Below are 16272 nucleotides of genomic sequence, written 5' to 3'. Positions count from 1 at the left end.
GGTGGGGGGGTGGGACAGCTCGTCCCTGCAGCATCTTCTGGAGTCTGGGAGTGGGTGGTGCAGCCACAGTGGCGGGCAGCAGGGGAGAGGAGCCGTCTCAGTTACGGGTCCCGGATTATCGGTCTGTCTGTGTAATGCTGTGGCTGCAGAGTTCTGCTCACAGAGCTGCTGAGACAAGCTGAGGAAGGGAGGGGGCAGGCAGGAGGAGGGCATCCCAAGCCCAGCCCATCTTCTCTGATCTAGTTGCCATTTGGGGGAACCAGCATAGCTATGTTTTGCTTGTTTATTTTTAAGAAAGTATACTATCACTGAAAAAGGAAATAAAGAAAAAGAAAGAGAAGGCTCCAATATTATACCAACAGTCGATCACACAGATAGGAGAGCTGAGGCCCCCAAAGAGACAGGATTTGATTAAGGTACACAGAGCTTCTGGGTACAGGGTGCACACCTGTCTTCCCCGTGACTCAGGAGGCTGAGGCTGGAGGATCACACATTCAAGCACAACCTGAGGAACTTAGCGAGACCCTGTCTCAAAATAAAAAATAAAAAGGATGTAGCTCAGTGGTAGAGCACCCCTGGGTCCAATCTCCAGTACTGGGTGGGGAAACCCCACCTTGTCCAGGATTTTCCTTTGTTTCTGAGCAAACCTGGGCCTGACTTTTCAACCATTTGGGGTTGAGGAGCCCTCGGTGGTTCTCATGTAAGTGACCCTCTCCCAGTCATGCCCACTTGCTCCTGCATGCGCAAGGCTGCATATCTCCTGCTGATCTGCCTAAGTTACAGCCCACTGGGCTCCAAATAGGGTCCCTCTGATCCCAGAGTATGGGGTATTGGAAGAGCAATGGACCCTGAGTTCAAGGTCTTGGCCTCAGTTTATTCATCTATGGAATAAGAGTTGGCTTGCATGGTAAGGTTCGACTGGGAATGCCCGTCTCTGATGTGGTGTGGCCCCCACTCTGGTCCAACATGATGCTACTCTGGGGGCCAGCCCCAGCTCTTGCTTTCCCCCAGGTGCTCTAACCCTATCTGTTCTGGGCAATCAGATCAGTCGGCCTGGGTCACCACCAAGAGGTTTGGATGCTAATCCTTTCACAGGCCACTAGTCTGTCTGCATCTGACCAGAAACCTTCTGAAATCACCCCAGCTCATCTCAGAAAGCCAGATGCTTATGTATCTTAACAGAGTGGGGAGATTTGGGGGAAGAGACTGGCTTGCCATTGAGCATCCAGGCAAGGAAACGAGTAGATCAAAGTGTGGAACCAGAATTCTGAAGGGGGGCGGGAGGTGTGTGGATGCAGATTTCAGTCCTGAGTGATGTCAGTGGCTTTAGCCATTTGGAGAGTCATGGGCTGCTTTGTGAAGCGGAAGAATATGCGTCCTTTGCCCAGAACAATGCACAGACACAGCATCATTTTAATACAATTTTAAGTGGATTCATGAATGCCCAGAGCCTCCCCAGAGATCCCAGCTAATGGCCCCTGGTACAGGGGATGGAGGAGGAAGTTGTCAGAGGTTGGGTGGAGAGGGAACAAGGAGTTTTAATGTGGCTGGGGGACTTTGGGACAGCAAGGCACTGTGGGTGAAGGGGGATGCCAGGGACAGCAAAGTGACCTAGAAAAAAAAAGGGGGGATAAGCCTTGAAGAGTGTGGTCACTGGGCCCAGCGCTACCTGGTATAGGACAGCGAGGCGGACCAGGGCCAAAGGGGGGCTGCCAGGGGCAGTGGGGAGGGGAGGCTTTGGGTGGGTGAGCCTGGCACGAGCATTGCTTCCATGGAGCCCTGGGGGTGGCAACCAGATTGCAGTGGGTTCATGGAGTGTGGGAGGTGGGAAGAGGAGGCGGCGGATGTCGGACATTTGTTCTGGAAGTTTGGCAGCAAAAAGAACGGGAGGGAGGAAGCAGCTCGGGCTGCTGGGTTGAGAGAAAAGTTCTCGTTGTTTCATTTTATTGGGGGGAATATCTGAAGAGGCAGCCAATGAAGGGAAGATTGGAGACTGTAAAGAGCCCAAACAATCAGACCCAGATGAGGCCAGAGTGCAGGGAGAGTTCACGAGTGTGCAGTCTCCGGAGGCCTAGGGGATAAGAGACCCCCTGGAGGAGCTCTGAGTGGCTCCCAGTGAAGGCGAAGAGGTTTCCCTTAGAGGCAGTTGGCAGCAACTTCTCTGCCTGCAGGGACACTCACAATGACTTCTATCCCCTTTTTTCAAATGGGGAAACTGAGACCCAACAGGATAAGCAAGCTGGTAGTTGAACTGGGTAGGGATGAGGGTCTTCTGTCCCCCACCCCCAGTGCCCTTGCTGCTGCACCTGGCAGTCATGTTCACATTTCAGGGTACTCCAGGCTGGAGCAGGTGGCAGACCCCCGTGGCTGGCAGCCCACAACGCCCAGGACACGGCGCCTGCCAGGCAGCCAGAAAGCAATTTCCCAGTGTGAATCCTCTCTTCACAGCCCATTAGCACGGTCCCACATTCTCTACGGCTCTGCCCTCTCTGCAATCTGCTGGGTGCCGGGTGGGGCCTCCCTGCCAGCTCACACTCGTGCCTGCACACACCAGGGCAGCTGCTGCTCAGCCTGGGGAGCAGCCTTGCCCCCACCCCCCACCATGGCCTCTACACAGCTCTTCCCTGCTTGCTTCATCCGGAGCTTGGCCAGCAAGGTCCACTTTGTTACCGATGATGCTAACTGTTCTCACCCCTTGCATATCACGGCCCCTGTACAGGGCATTGTTTCTTGAGCATTTATTATGCTCCAGGGATTCTGCTAACTCCAGCCTACTGATTATCTCACTGAGTCCTGGAAGCCACTGCACAGGGTGGGTACTCTTATTGTTCATATTTTACAAGGGAGCAAACAGGCAGACCACAGGGAAGCAACCTGCTCATAAGTGGCTGAACAGCAATTTGAACTCTGGTTGGGCAGGTCCAGAAATGCCTACTCTTACTCATTGAGAATTGCATTCTCCGACATGGTAGGCATTAGCCACATAGAACAACTTCAAGGAAATCCAATTAAAATTCCATTCTGTGGTCCCACTGGCCACAGGTCCAATGCACTACAGCCATATGGCCTGGTGGCTGCCCCACTGAGCAATTCAGAGTATTTCCACCATCACAAGAAGGGCTGTTGCACAGACCTGGGGTATGACACTGAAGCTGGAAAGGCCTCCACACTATTGCGCCTCATTCCCATCCCAGCCTCCACATTGCCAATGAAGAAACTGAGGCTCACATCAGGACCCAGCCCTGCCCAAGTCCTCCCAAATTCCACCCTTCAGTGTCTAACTTGGGGTGCTTTACCACTGAGCTACACCCCCAGCCCTTTTAATTTTTTAATTTATTTTCTCTTTTGAGATGGAGTCTCACTAGGTTACTCAGTCTGATCTTAAACTTGTGATCCTCCTGCCTCAGCCTCCCAAACAGCTGGGATTACAGGTGTGCACTCCCCTTTCTGGTTTTTAGTGTCAATTTTGTGTGATGACTCTCATCGGCCCTTGTCTTCCTGATCCCTGCCTCTGTGGCAGGCAGAGGGGCCTTCCCTCCTACAGACGGAGACTGAGGCTGCATGGGTAGCAAGAGGTCTCCCTGGCCCAGGCCCTTTCTTCACCTCCTTGGGCCCCTCTCCTCCCTGCTCTGTCTTGTTCTGCTCCGCTTGCTTGGCCCTGAGCTGGAGCTTTGTCTCATCTCCCTAGCACCTCAGGAGCTGGTGTTCTGCTCCGAGCCATGAAGTGCAAGTTCCAGCCACGCAGTCTGCTAGGGGTGGGCCAGGATCGGACCACAGGTCTTTGTGACCACAGAGTCCTGTCTTGAGGCTATGATCTCTCCTGCCTTTGGTGGAGTTAGGAGAAAAAGTCCACGTGATCTGAATTCTCTTCACAGGGTCACTGGGAATATGCCTGCTCACTCGAGGCCTCAGTTTCCCAGTCTGTTAAAAGGGTTCTGACTTCACAGAGCTGCTGTGCAGGTCAAGAAGGAGCTTGTTGCTTGTGCACTCGGGGTGAAGAAGCCCTCTGGGTCAGTAGTTCTGAGCTGGTTTTGAGAAATGCCTCCCTCAAAGCACCAGAGGAGAGCCATGCGCCCCTGCCCGGGACAAACGCACACACCTAACCTCATGCATATATGATATTCTTGTTCTTCGGGGGTTCAGAATCCCTGCAGCCTCCCTGCCCAAGGCCTGAGCCTCTGATCAGGAATCTCTGATTCTCGTGAGAACTTGGCCCTGTCCTGAGCAGCAAGTTTCGTGAGTAAGACTTCTTTTGCTTCATAGATAGGGCTCTTAGGCCCCTGGCTCCTTAGGGCAGAGCCCAGGCTCATAGGTCCCATCAAGCTCCCAGTACAGAGCCCAAGTGACGTCCCTACTGGTACCGATTCCAGGAGAGATAGGATATGTAACAGGACTTCCCCAGAAGGTAGTCAGGGCAGGGCCAGGGTTAGAAAAAAATCACCTATTCCCAGGGTCCACACACAGGGGTTCTGATTTAGTAGGAATCTATATTTTTTAAAAATCCCCAGGAGATTCTGTAGCTGCCAATTTGATGACCACTAACCTAAAATCTTTACCTAGAATAGAGTTTTATTTTTCTAATGGAGAAACTACACATTTATCCCTCTATCCCTCCATCCACTGGACATATATTAATTGAACTCTAGCCCTGGACTGAGCACGGGCTAGATGCTGGTGCAGCCCTGCCCTCAGCAGCTGGCCGCCTTCCTCTGTCCCTGCCCGCCTCTCTGTGGAGGGTCAGAACCCTTCCCAGAAGTGGCCACTTCAACTGTTTTCTCCCCAGGGCTCTTGAGAATCTAGGTTCCCAGCTGGCAGGAACCTGAAGTTCTTTGGGTCCATCCCCCTGTCTGGATTTGAGAGATCAGTAGTCCTCTGCTATCCTCAGATGCACGTTCCTGTCCCTCTAAAAATCCTGCCTAAAAATTCTCTTTTGTCATATTTCCGTTTCTCTGGCTCTTGCTTATATCAACCTCCTGCTCCTACACGGAACACTTACAGAGGCCCTTTTGGTACCAGACAGACACTGGGTCCCTGTGCTGGGACCTAGAGAGGGAGGTGAAAGTTCTGGCCTCTAGGAACTCACCCAGCTGGGAGAGACAGGAGGTGGACGAGCTGCCACCATCCTGGACCCGATGGGGAATATGGGACCGTGGTCTTGTGATATAAGACAAATATATAGTTGGTCTTGTGCCTGGTGGATAGCAGAGCTCCTAAGACTCTACTAATTTCCTAAGGGATAGGGCTGTCCAGAGCATCTCGAGTTCTAATATTTGGTCTTTGATCCCAGTTCCTGACATATTAATCCCTCGGAATTTCTCAGGGGCTAGGGGCATCTTTTGTTCTGATGAGGTGACTCTTGGTGGTCTTCTGAATGGGGCTAGTCACCAGAAAGACCAAGGCATGATTTGCTTGAAGCCTTCAGCCCCACCCCCACCTTCTGGGAAGGTGAGAGGACTGGGGACTGAGTTAATATTCCTTCTTACCCATGTGATGGAGCCTTCATAAAGATGCTGAGGGGTGGGGTGCAGAGACCTTCTGGATGGTAAACAGCCATGTGGCAGGAGGTTGGCACACCCCAGATCCACAAGGACAGAACCCCTGTGCTCAGGATGCTTCCCAGCCTTGCCTACCTTGTCACTGGCTGTCCATCTGTGTCCTTTATCATATCTTTTGTTCTATAATAAGTAAATGTGTTTTTCTGAGCTCTGTGAATCATCATAGAAAATTCTCTAGCCTGAGGAGAGGGTTGTGGGAACTTGCAGTTGCTAGCCAAATTGAACAGAAGGTAACTTGGGGACCCACTGCTAGGGACGGGCATCTGAGATGAGGGGGCTGTCCTGTGCATGGAACCCTTAACCTGTGGGGTCTGCACTAACTCTAGAAAGCATCGTAATAGAATTGTGGGACACAACTGGTGTCCACAGAGTAGAATGGGTTGGTTTGAAAGAAGCTTTTTCTCTATTTGGTGACCAGAAGCACAGTAGGAGTGAGTCGGGGAAAGGAAGTTTTCCTATACAAAGGGGGCTCCAGGGATCAGAGGAGGGGCCTCACAGCAGGAGCAGAGTCTTGTGGGGGTCACAGGGCCTACTGCTTTCTTTCTGGTGAAGAACAGGCAGGGCTGCACACCTCAGGGCGGACCTACCATTCTGCATGGATTCTGGCCTTTAGCTTTCCTATGAGGTCGTATTTCCGGGTCCCTTGTGTTCATCCTGCCTCTGTCTTCCTCTTCCTTCTCTAGAGCTTCCTGACTGCTCACTTCCTGCTGCTCAGGTGTGGATTCAGAGATAGTGGACCCAGGCTATGAGCAGGGAAGACCTCCTGTCAGAGGCCTCCTCTGCTCCTGTTGGTCTCATCTGAGTGACTTGGCTTGCCTGTTTTCTTGGGTGGGGAGATTGAAACTTGGAGGCTGTGTTGGGGAACCTGGGCAGGAACCCGTGTGGGCTCACTTGGTGTGGAAGTCAAACACCCGGAAGTGCTGATCTCAGAGATGTGGCCCTGCCTGTAACTTGAGCCATCTACACGGAGCTCCACTAGACCTCAGAGTCCTGAGCCTCCACTCTGGTCACAAGGAGTCAGAATGGCCATTTTAGCAAGATGGCTGGATGACCTGTAGGAATACCTGTGTTTGGGAAGTCTGCCCAGGAGCTCCTCTTCTTGCCATGAGTATGTGTTTAGGGCAGTGATGGTTGTGGCCAAGGTCACTATCAGGCCCCTTGGAAGCCTCCTTGGTGTGAGTTGTGGGGCCAGATTGCCTCTGTGGGACAGAGCAGAGTGTAGCGCTTGGTGGCTCCTCAGCTCCAGATCCAGCCCTTAGGCTGGTCCTGCCCTCAAATCCTTTTGGGATAAGACTCCAATTGGGAAATTATCTAGACTTCAAGGTTTTCTTGAAAAACTAAATGATGTGGGGTGATGAGCTCCATTGCATGGGACAATAATCCATTTCCCCATGAGCTCTGAAACCCATAGTCCTTCCCCCAAGTTCTCTTCTGGTCATGGATACTTTGAGGATAAAATCCCAGGAGCCTCTTAAAACACAGGAAAGGATGCTCAGCCTCACTCTTAATATGATAATTAAAAACTAAATCAATATCCATTGTCATTTTCCATCTCTCTTACCAGCAAATATAAAAAAAGGTTGATAACACACTGTGTGGACAGTGGCAGAGGGAATCGGTCCCCTCACATATTAGTGGGAAAGTAAGCTGGTGCAATCACTAAATAAGATGCACAGTCTCAGTCTCTATCAAAATTGCGAAACAATGTCTACCTCTTGACCAAAAAACACCCATTCTAGGAATTCATGCCACAGATGTGTGCTCACATGGGAAATGTAATCCTAATACCCAGTACAAGGTTAGTCAGTAAGTATAGTACCCTTACAATAACTAAAGATTGAAACTAACCCACTTGCCCTTCACTAGGGGACTGGCTGGTAAAATACAGGACAGTCATACAATTACATATGATATAATGAGGAGCTCTTTATGTTTTGATATGAAGAATGATCTCCAAAATACATTAGTAACAGAGAAAAGAGAAAAGGAGGGTACAGAACAGCTTTGTGAGGGGGTAGGTATCTGCATAAAGAGGCATAAGAGCCAGTAGCAGTGGCTACCTCCAGAGAGGGGACTTCAGAGGTTGGGGTACAGGGTTGGGGGGAGTCTTTTCACTGTCTGTACTTTTTAAAAAAAACCTTTTGAACTTTGAGTCATGTCCATGTGTTACCTACTCAAAGAATAAAAGAAGCTAAAGATTTATTTAAGAGACCTGGATTCTGTGGTTCCACCACTACAGGATTCCAAAGCTTTGCAACTTGGTGAGCCAAAGTTTTGGTGACCCCAGGAGGCTGATCTTGAGTGTGACCAAGCTTCTGGGTCCCTCTCTGGCTCTCTCCAGCCATGCTGTTCTGAGCTGGGCCACAGCAGTCCCTGTGCCCCTGAGCAGCTCCAACAGAGGCTTCCCTCCCAGCACCGAGCAGCTGTGGTGTGAACTGCAGTGTCTCCAAGGACACAGCCCCGGGCCTCTTACCTTCTCTGCCTTCTCTATCCTCCCAGGGGAGCCTTCTCCGTCGTGCGCAGGTGTGTGAAGGTGCTGGCCGGCCAGGAGTATGCTGCTAAGATCATCAACACCAAGAAGCTCTCAGCCAGAGGTAGGTGCCTGACCCAGGCCTGCCTACCTCCAGGCTCCCCTTCCCTGCCGCCCTCCTCCACCCCTGGGCTTAGAACCAAGACCCAAGTCCGTCCCCCTGGATGTTGGCATGGGAGTGCTCCTGCCATCCCCTCTGCCTGATACCCTAACCTGGCTGCTTACATGGCTGGCCCTGTCTCAACCTTCAGTCTCAGCTCTGTTACATCCTTGGAAGAGCTCCCCTGGCCACCCAGTCTGAGGGAGTCTCCCCCTTTTCTGTTTCATACTGTTTATTTCCGTCACGGCTTTCCCCTGACCTAGCCTCATCCTATTTGCTGGTCTGTCTCCTTGTTTAACATCTTTTTCTCTGGACTATAAGCTCCAAGAGGGTGGGCAGGTCTCATTTTGAGCTCTCTGCTCAGCACCTGGGACAGCGCCCACACTAGCTACTCCAAGAGCCCAGTGAACTGCAGGTGAGCTCTGGTTCAACCACACCAGCCCACTCTCTGGTCCCAAAACAAGTGGTCTCGGAGGTGACCTAGGTTTGCGGAAAGATAGCCAGCTAATTCTAACTTGCAGAAAGGTTTGGGAACCTCAGGCCTAGGACCTTACCAGTGGTCCTGGAACATCAGCGTCAATGTGCCTGTGAGACTGTGAGAAATTCAAAGCACTGGGCCCCACTCCAAACCTAAAAAACCCCAATCTGCATTTTAACAAGATGCCTGGGCGAGTCACATGGACATGCAATTTTGAGAAGGCTGCCCAGAAAACTGCTCCTCATTGGCCTGTGTTGAGGGGCAGTAATGGCGGGGACCACGGTCGGTGTGTTGGAGAAGATACTGTCTTCACAGATGCCAATCTCCATCCCAAATGAAGCAGTGTGGGAGTGGCCTCTGGGCCCATCTGCTGAGGGTGGTTCTGAGGGATGGTGTGGGTGAGGTGGTGAGCTATGCAGAGGAAGGGAGCCATCTCGTGAGGGCAGGCTTTGTGTCCAGGTGTTTGAGAGGCGCAGCTGGCAGGCCTAGGCTTCCTGGAGGTCCCGCTGTACGGGGTGCTCCCGCTGCTCCCTGCAGGCCTCCCGGCTGGCTCCGTGTTGCACTCTGTGTTGCTGCCCTTCATCTCTCCAGTTCAGTGCTGTTGGACCAGTGCTTTCTCCTAGTCACTGACCTCCCCTGGTGTCCTGCCGGGACAAGAGGCTCGGCAGAGGCGGGGCCTCTGAAGGCCCAGGGCTCACCCATGGCATGGCAGGGTGAAAAGGCCAGACTAGTGGAAGTTCTGGAGCCAGGGGCAAGGAGCAGAGTGGGCAGGAAAGCTGGCAGGAGTCAGAAGGCTGGCTCTCATGTCCAGAGGCCTGGATTGGCTTTACCGTGGCTGTGTGACTAGTGGCAGTCTTGTGGCTTTTCTGTGCCTTGTGTCTCTGGGGATCAAGGGAGATGTCCCAATCTCTGAGATAGAGGGAGGATGTGCTTAGAGTTATAACTTGGTGGTGACAGGATGAGGTTGTCCAGGGGGTGTTAGGAATAGTGATCTCCCTGGATGCTGGGGGACTGGAGGGCCTTGCCGCCATCTCAGGGGCACACACACACACACACGTGCGCGCGCACACACACATACATACACACATACAGAGGCTGAGAGACATAGGTGCATAGGAGAGTGGAAAGGCCACCTCTCTGTTTGGGAGGTGACTAAGCGTTCCTGGGACAGTGTGTGCTCTGGCTATAGTGGCGGTCACCTCCAAGACCCTCTCTCTGGCTATTGGTTGAGCTTTGGCCCCGTGGCCCAGGCCTAGGTGAGTTTGTGAAGAGTGGGGGCAGGGAAGTTATGGGGAACATTCTGGAAGAAGTCTGCCAACTGCCAGGCTCTGCGCCCAGCGGGAGAGGAGCAGTGCCTCTTTGTTTGTCACTCACGGTGCCTCCAGGGGGGTCTAGAGCTGAGCTTTTGGCAACACACTCTGAACTCCTCCTGCTGGCACTCCTGGGGGACTTCTGGCAGCTCCCGCAGGGGCTGTGCCCATGGGGGCTGGAGGGGCTGGGGGCATCTGTTCTACCCTCCCAGGGAGCTGCGGCTTCCCTGTCCCCACCCTGCCTGGCCTCTCCTAGCAAGTGATTCCCAAACCCAGAAGCCATTTCTATATGTATCTTAAAATTAGTCTTAAAAAATGCTTATAGTATAATTCAAAAAACTATAAAGAAATTAAGTGAAAAGTAAAATTTTGCCTGTCCCAATCCTTGCCAAATGTCCCTGGGAGTCTTCTTAAAAATGCAGCTGCTGGAGCTCTGCGGGTGAGGGGTGGAGTCAGCAGGTGAGGGGTGGAGTCAGCGGGTGAGGGGTGGGGTCAGCGGGCGAGGGGTGGAGTCAGCGGGTGCGGGGTGGAGTCAGTCGATGTGGACCGAGCTCCTGCATGGCAGAATCTGGTTGCTGCAGCTGGCTGGCAGAGGCTCAGAGAGGCTCCCCGTGCCCCTCCTTGTTAGGGCTCTGGACATGTGGGTGTGTCCAGTGCAGCCAGAGGAACTAGCTTGGGGACTGTGAGCTCCTGACTCCATGCCCCACCCCCAGCCCAGCTGGGTCACTAGTGAGGCTCCCAGGGGCTGAGTCTCAGGACTGGGTGGGAAGCAGAGTGGGACCTCATTGGGCTGCACCTGAGTTCATCGCAGTCCTTCGAAGGAGCCCCAAGGAGGCAGTAAGGCACCTGTCTCCTTTCTTCCCCAGTCTCCTCCCCACCTTGCCTGGACCTTGGAATTACTTCTCCAGCCTCCCAGCATTGGTAGCCCTGTTGATGCCCTATGCAGCCAGGGGACATTTCCCATTCCCAGACTCCGAGGCCTCTTTCTTCCCTGGCTCGTGTGCCCCCTGTCTGCTGGAGCCCAGTCCCTCTGGACACAAAACCGCACCAGATGTGTGACTGTACTTCCTCACAGGCCTGGGCTGTCCTGCCCTGCCCTGCCCTGCTGGGACTGTCTGGCCCCCAGGGACCTCATCCAGTGTCCACCAACTTAACCTCAACACCCTGTCGGTGAGCTACCCACCCAGGGAGGGAAGAGTGCTCCCAAGATGTCACGGCGGGCATTAGAGATGATGCTCCCAGGTACCAGGCAGGAAGCTGCAGACTCTTGGCTTCCGGAGACTTCTTACCAGTGAGGGACTCTTCTGAGCTGGATGGACTGTAGAGAATTAATGAATTATCAGAAAGGAAGGCAACACAGGATGGTCATTATGGGCGCGTATTGAAATCCAGCTCAGCCGTTTGTCTGCACTGCTACCCTGGAAAGCTGCCTGGGAGCTTTATCTTAGGCCCTGGGAAGTCGGCAGGGACCCACAGAAGAGGTCCGCCCTCTGTGTGCCTGTTTTCTAGGGAATGAAGCTGAAAAGAATATTAAACACATAAATCAGCTGGGTAGTCTCAGGAAGAGGTGAGTGATGTCAAGAAAGGCAGGATAATGGGGAAGCAGTGGGACAGGAGGGCGGCTCTGCAGGAGGTGACATTGTCCTGGGACCTTCCTATGAGGAAAAGGCAGCTGTCCCTGGGAAAGAGCGTTCCAGGCAGAGGGAACCGCATGTGTAAAGGGCCTGTGGTGCAAAGGGGCTTGGTGTGCCTGAGGCCAGAAAGGTGATTCTGTGGCTGTAGTTTCCTGCCCACATGAGGCAGTACCCAGCCTGCTACTGCTGGCTCGGGTGGAGTCTGGATCATATCATAGGTACATGGGGAAGCTGTTGGAGTTTGACACCAAGGAGTGACAGGATCTTACTTAGAGTTTTAAAGAGCTACTTGCTGGGTGCTGTGGTGCATGCTTGTAATCCAGTGACTGAGGCGGGGTGGAGGGGAGGGCTCAGGCAGGAGGATCACAAGTTCAAAGTCGGCCTCAGTAACTTAGTGAAATCCTGTCTCAAAATAAAATATGAAAAGGATTGGGAATGTTACTCAGTGGAAAAGTGTCCCTGGGTTCCGTACCCAGTACTGCAAACAAATAAATAAACAAATAATAAAAGCTCTTCACCTGCCATGAATGATTGTGTGGGGCAGGGAGTGAGGTCCTCAGAGGTCTGAGTTCTAAAAGGGCCACCGGACAAGTGATTTTGATAAGGGGGTCAACATTTTTTTTTTTTGGTCATCGGGCCTCCATCTCCCCATCTACACATCAGAATGAGAAGTCAGAGGTCAAGAGAAACATGGTCCCTGTCTTGAGGTTCTCCATACATTAGAAAATGACAATGTTGCAAAGACGGTTACAAATGTATATATTTGCATCCAATAAATACTGCTTTTAATGGTGAAAGGTACCATGCAGGGCAATTGTGATATGCCTAAAATGATAATCCCAGTGGCTCAGGAGGCTGAGACAGGAGGATCGCAAGTTCAAAGCCAGCCTCAGCAAAAGTGAGGCACTAAGCAACTCAGTGAGACCCTGTCTCTAAGTAAGATACAAAATAGGGCTGGAGATGTGGCTCAGTGGTCGAGTGCCCCTGAGTTCAGTCCCTGGTACCCCCATACCCACCAAAAACGATAAAAACGATAGCTCCTGGCATTCCAGTAGGGAGGTCTGGTAACCTGACACAAGTTGAACGTTGTGTGACCAGCGTGCCACCAGTGGAACTGTGCTCCTGGCTGACCTCACGTGGAGAAAACACCAACATTCCAGATTTGGGCTCTGCATGTGTCACCTGGGCCAGAAGATTCCCTGTCCCCTCGGATAGGCCTGGCCTTGACCTGCCTGACTTCTGGTTCTGTGGAGCTGGGGTGGGGGCAACTGTACGAAGCAGGGAGAGGGTCCAGCTCCCTCTGAGTGCTCCCAGTCAGTCCTTGATGGGAGGCCCCTCATTTGCCCAGGAACCGACATCCTCTGCCCTGGAGGAAACAGGAGACTGGGGGCGGGGGGAGCTGGATGCCTCCCCAACCCCCTCCTCTTCCCTGGCCTGCAGCAGGTCTTTCCCCGGGGGGCTGAGCCTATGGAAACAGAATTGGACTTAATTGCTTTGCTGATGGCAAAGCCGCATTTCAGCATCGATCTTGGCTTTGGTAGCCTGGAGGGCAGCCAGGGAATGCTCTAGTGGAGGAGGAGGGGGAGGGGGAGCTGGGTGCCCAGGGACAAGAGCTGGGACTTTCTCCATCTCTGTCACCTTCCTGGGTACCTCCTCTGCAGGGGCCATTCAGTGGCCTAGGTTTTGGTTCTGGCTTAGCCTCTGAGCATCTTTGTGAGTTCCCTTCTGCAGGCTCCACTTTTCCCACCAGCAGATGGGGGCGGGTGGAGGCAGTGGCTCTGAGTTGGAGCAAGGAGAACAGCTCAGCAGAGTTTAAAGCCCAACTCGGAGCCCGCCTCAGCAACAGTGAAGCCTAAGCGCTCAGTGACACCCCATCTCTAAATAAAATATAAAATAGGGCTGGGGACGGGGCTCAGGGACCAGTGCCCCTGAGTTCAATCCCTGATACCCACTGCCCTCCCCCCAAAAAATCCCAACTCTGGAGCCTGACTGCCTGGGTAAAAAGCATGGCTCCCTCACTCCCCGTGGGGGAGATGGGGGACAAGTACTTACTCTATGAACCTCTGTTTCTTCCTCTATAAAGCCAGAAAAAACGATAGTACCTCTCTCAAAGGTTGTCGTGAGGGCTTTAATGGCACATAAAGCACTCTGCACAGGGCCTGGCACATGGTAGATACAGGTTGAGCAATCTCTGATCAAAACACTCTCAGTCCAAAATGCTGCAAAATCCACGACTTTATGAGAGTTGACATGCAGCCACAAGTGGGAAATTCCACTCCATGAAACTTCATTTCATGCACAAAGCTATTAAAAATATTATACCTTCAGTTTGTGCATAAAATGTAAATGAAACAAAAAAAATTTGTGGCCCGCTTGAGTCCCATGCCCAAGGTATCTCATTATGTATATGCAAATATTCCAAAATCTGAAAAATTTTTTTTGAACTCTGAACAATTCTGGTCCCCAGTGTTTCAGATAAAGAACTCTCAGCCGGTATTCTTCATTTACTAGTAGCTTCTCTTTAACCATTTTGTTTTAAAAAGTAGACATTAGCTATGGAACTGTGAGAAAAGCACCACAAAGGGAATTGGAAAAACGGCTGATCCTGAACAAGACCTCTCTCCCCGTGGGTGGGGAGACCCAGGGGCCTTGGGCAGGGGTCATGGAAGGCAGGGTGAGAATGGGGGGCCAGGCTGAGGCTGTCACTTACCCTGCAGGTCCCTGGTCCCAGAGTCCTCAGAAAGGAAATCGGCAATAGCTCTTCTGGAGAGAATAGCCACTCCTTTAGGAAGATTCATTCATCGAACATTTGTTCTTTCATTCAGCTATTCTTGAGCACCTACTGTGTGCCAGGCATTTAGGCAGATGCTGGGGTACAACACAGCACCTGCTCTTAAGGATGCAGATGTCCATCGGGGCCCTGAGAGTGCAGAGGAAGGCCCTGCACTCAGGATAGGTGGCCAGGAGCTGGTGACATCAGTGAACGGACGGGTGGGAGTGAGTGATGGCCGGTGAATGGCAGCTGGGAGGCCGGGAGATGTTCCATGTTGGAGAGTTGCTTGTTCCCAGAAGGAGGTGGCCAAGTGTAGAGGTGGAGGTGTGGCGCTCAGCAGGGACATCTGGGCGAGGGGCAGGAGTTGGCATCCTGGGCTGCTTGGCCCAGGAAGAGTCTAGAAGAAGGCCCCACCTTTGAGAGCCCTGGAAACGGAGGCCCACAGAGGAGGAGGCCTCACCTGGCCTCCCTGCCTCCCACTCGCCCCACTGCCTTCCTGGAGCTTCCCAAGGCCCAAAGGCCAGCTCCTCCAGCCCGAGCTGCCCTGGCAGGGGCTGCAGAAAGAGGTCCTGGGGAGAGCGGGAGCTGGAGGCCGCTCCCTCCCCTGTGACTCACCTGGCGTTTGTGTTTCAGACCATCAGAAGCTGGAGCGTGAAGCCCGCATCTGCCGCCTGCTGAAGCACCCCAATATCGGTAAGCCTGGAGGCCTGGGGTGCCCACGTGGCGGCCCCTGCCTTGCCCATCCTGGGGTTAATGCTCCTGGCCTCGTGGAGGGCAGCTGCTCTCTCTGTGGTGGAGGCAGCAGAGGTGGGAAGGGGGTGTCTTTGATGGCTTCCACCTGCCGCCAAGATCAGCGTGTTCCCGGGGAAGGTGAAGAAAGTCCCTTCCTCCTGCCCCACACTGCGGCAGCCTCCCTCGGAAAAGCTGTTTCAGGAAAGCTCCCGAGGCCCAGGCGGAGATGAAAATAGGTCAGGGGTGCACTGGGCCCTGACCTGCGCCCACTCCCCAGATTGGTCCCCTGCTAAGTCCTGGGAGACCTGCTACCACCTGCCTCTGAGAGACTGTGCCCAGGGGGGCCAGGACAGAGCCAGGGCAGCAGCACTGAGTCCCCTTACTGTGCACCTGAGGGTTGACCCCTGCCAGTCAAGGCTAGGGTTAGGAGGGGAAGAGCTCAGCTGTCCATCTGTCTAGTTCTGTCCGAGATTGGCTGTGTGACCTTGGGCAGGAGCGCTACCCTTTCTGAGCCACTTTCCCTATCTTCGTGAGGAGGGGGCTGTGTGGATGAGGGCTTGACCTTCTCTAATCACCTGGGCACTTTGTGGAAAGTGCTTCTGACTCACCGTCTGGGGTGGGGCCTCAGGCTTTGCAGTCCCCACAGTCGAGAGGAGATGCCAGGCTGCTGAAAGAGAGCACGCCTTGCCAGTGAAGGCCTCCCGCTCCTAGGGATGGCTCCACCCCGACAGTGCCACATGCATCGCATCAGGAGGGGAGCCTCTCTCTGTGTCCGGGGCCCCAGGGGTTAACGCTTCTGTCAGGAGAGGCCCCAGGCTATTGATGTCCAGGAGGCCCCTTCCCTACTGCACAGCAGCAGCCAGGGGCCAGGACCAGCGGCAGAGAGGGGGCAGCCAGGTGCTGGCCTCAGCAAGGAACCTGCTTGGACCCTGTCCCCATCTGCTAACTTCCCATTGGGTGGCCCTGGGCAGTGCCCACCATTCAGGGCCTTCCACCCGCCACTGTGATGGAGTGGGTTTGAACTATCTCCATCGCTGGTGTCTCCATCTCTGGTGATAAACCTTGTGGTTCTTACAGAGGCTGTGGGCTTGGGAGAAGTGGGGGGTGCTGCTGTATAACTGCAGCTGTCTCAGGTCAATGTTGCCTGCTGTGCGCACCCC

General features: G+C 53.4%; 1 protein-coding gene across 3 annotated transcripts in view; it reads left to right on the top strand.

Annotated features, from left to right (window-relative positions):
* The window catches only part of Camk2a (calcium/calmodulin dependent protein kinase II alpha), a 60986-nt gene that overhangs the window by 6413 nt on the left and 38301 nt on the right, over positions 1-16272 (top strand). For all 3 annotated transcript variants that reach the window (XM_048811796.1, XM_048811797.1, XM_048811799.1), the window contains exons 2-3: positions 8055-8149; positions 15014-15073. In XM_048811796.1, the coding sequence (XP_048667753.1) occupies positions 8055-8149; positions 15014-15073 (155 nt within the window). The remainder of the gene's footprint in view (positions 1-8054; positions 8150-15013; positions 15074-16272) is intronic.

This window comes from Marmota marmota, unplaced genomic scaffold (assembly GCF_001458135.2).
Source record: "Marmota marmota marmota unplaced genomic scaffold, marMar, whole genome shotgun sequence".
Classification (NCBI taxonomy): Eukaryota; Metazoa; Chordata; class Mammalia; order Rodentia; family Sciuridae; genus Marmota; species Marmota marmota.
The sequence above is the reverse complement of the archived record's forward strand: the minus strand, read 5'-3'. Positions and strand labels throughout refer to the sequence as shown.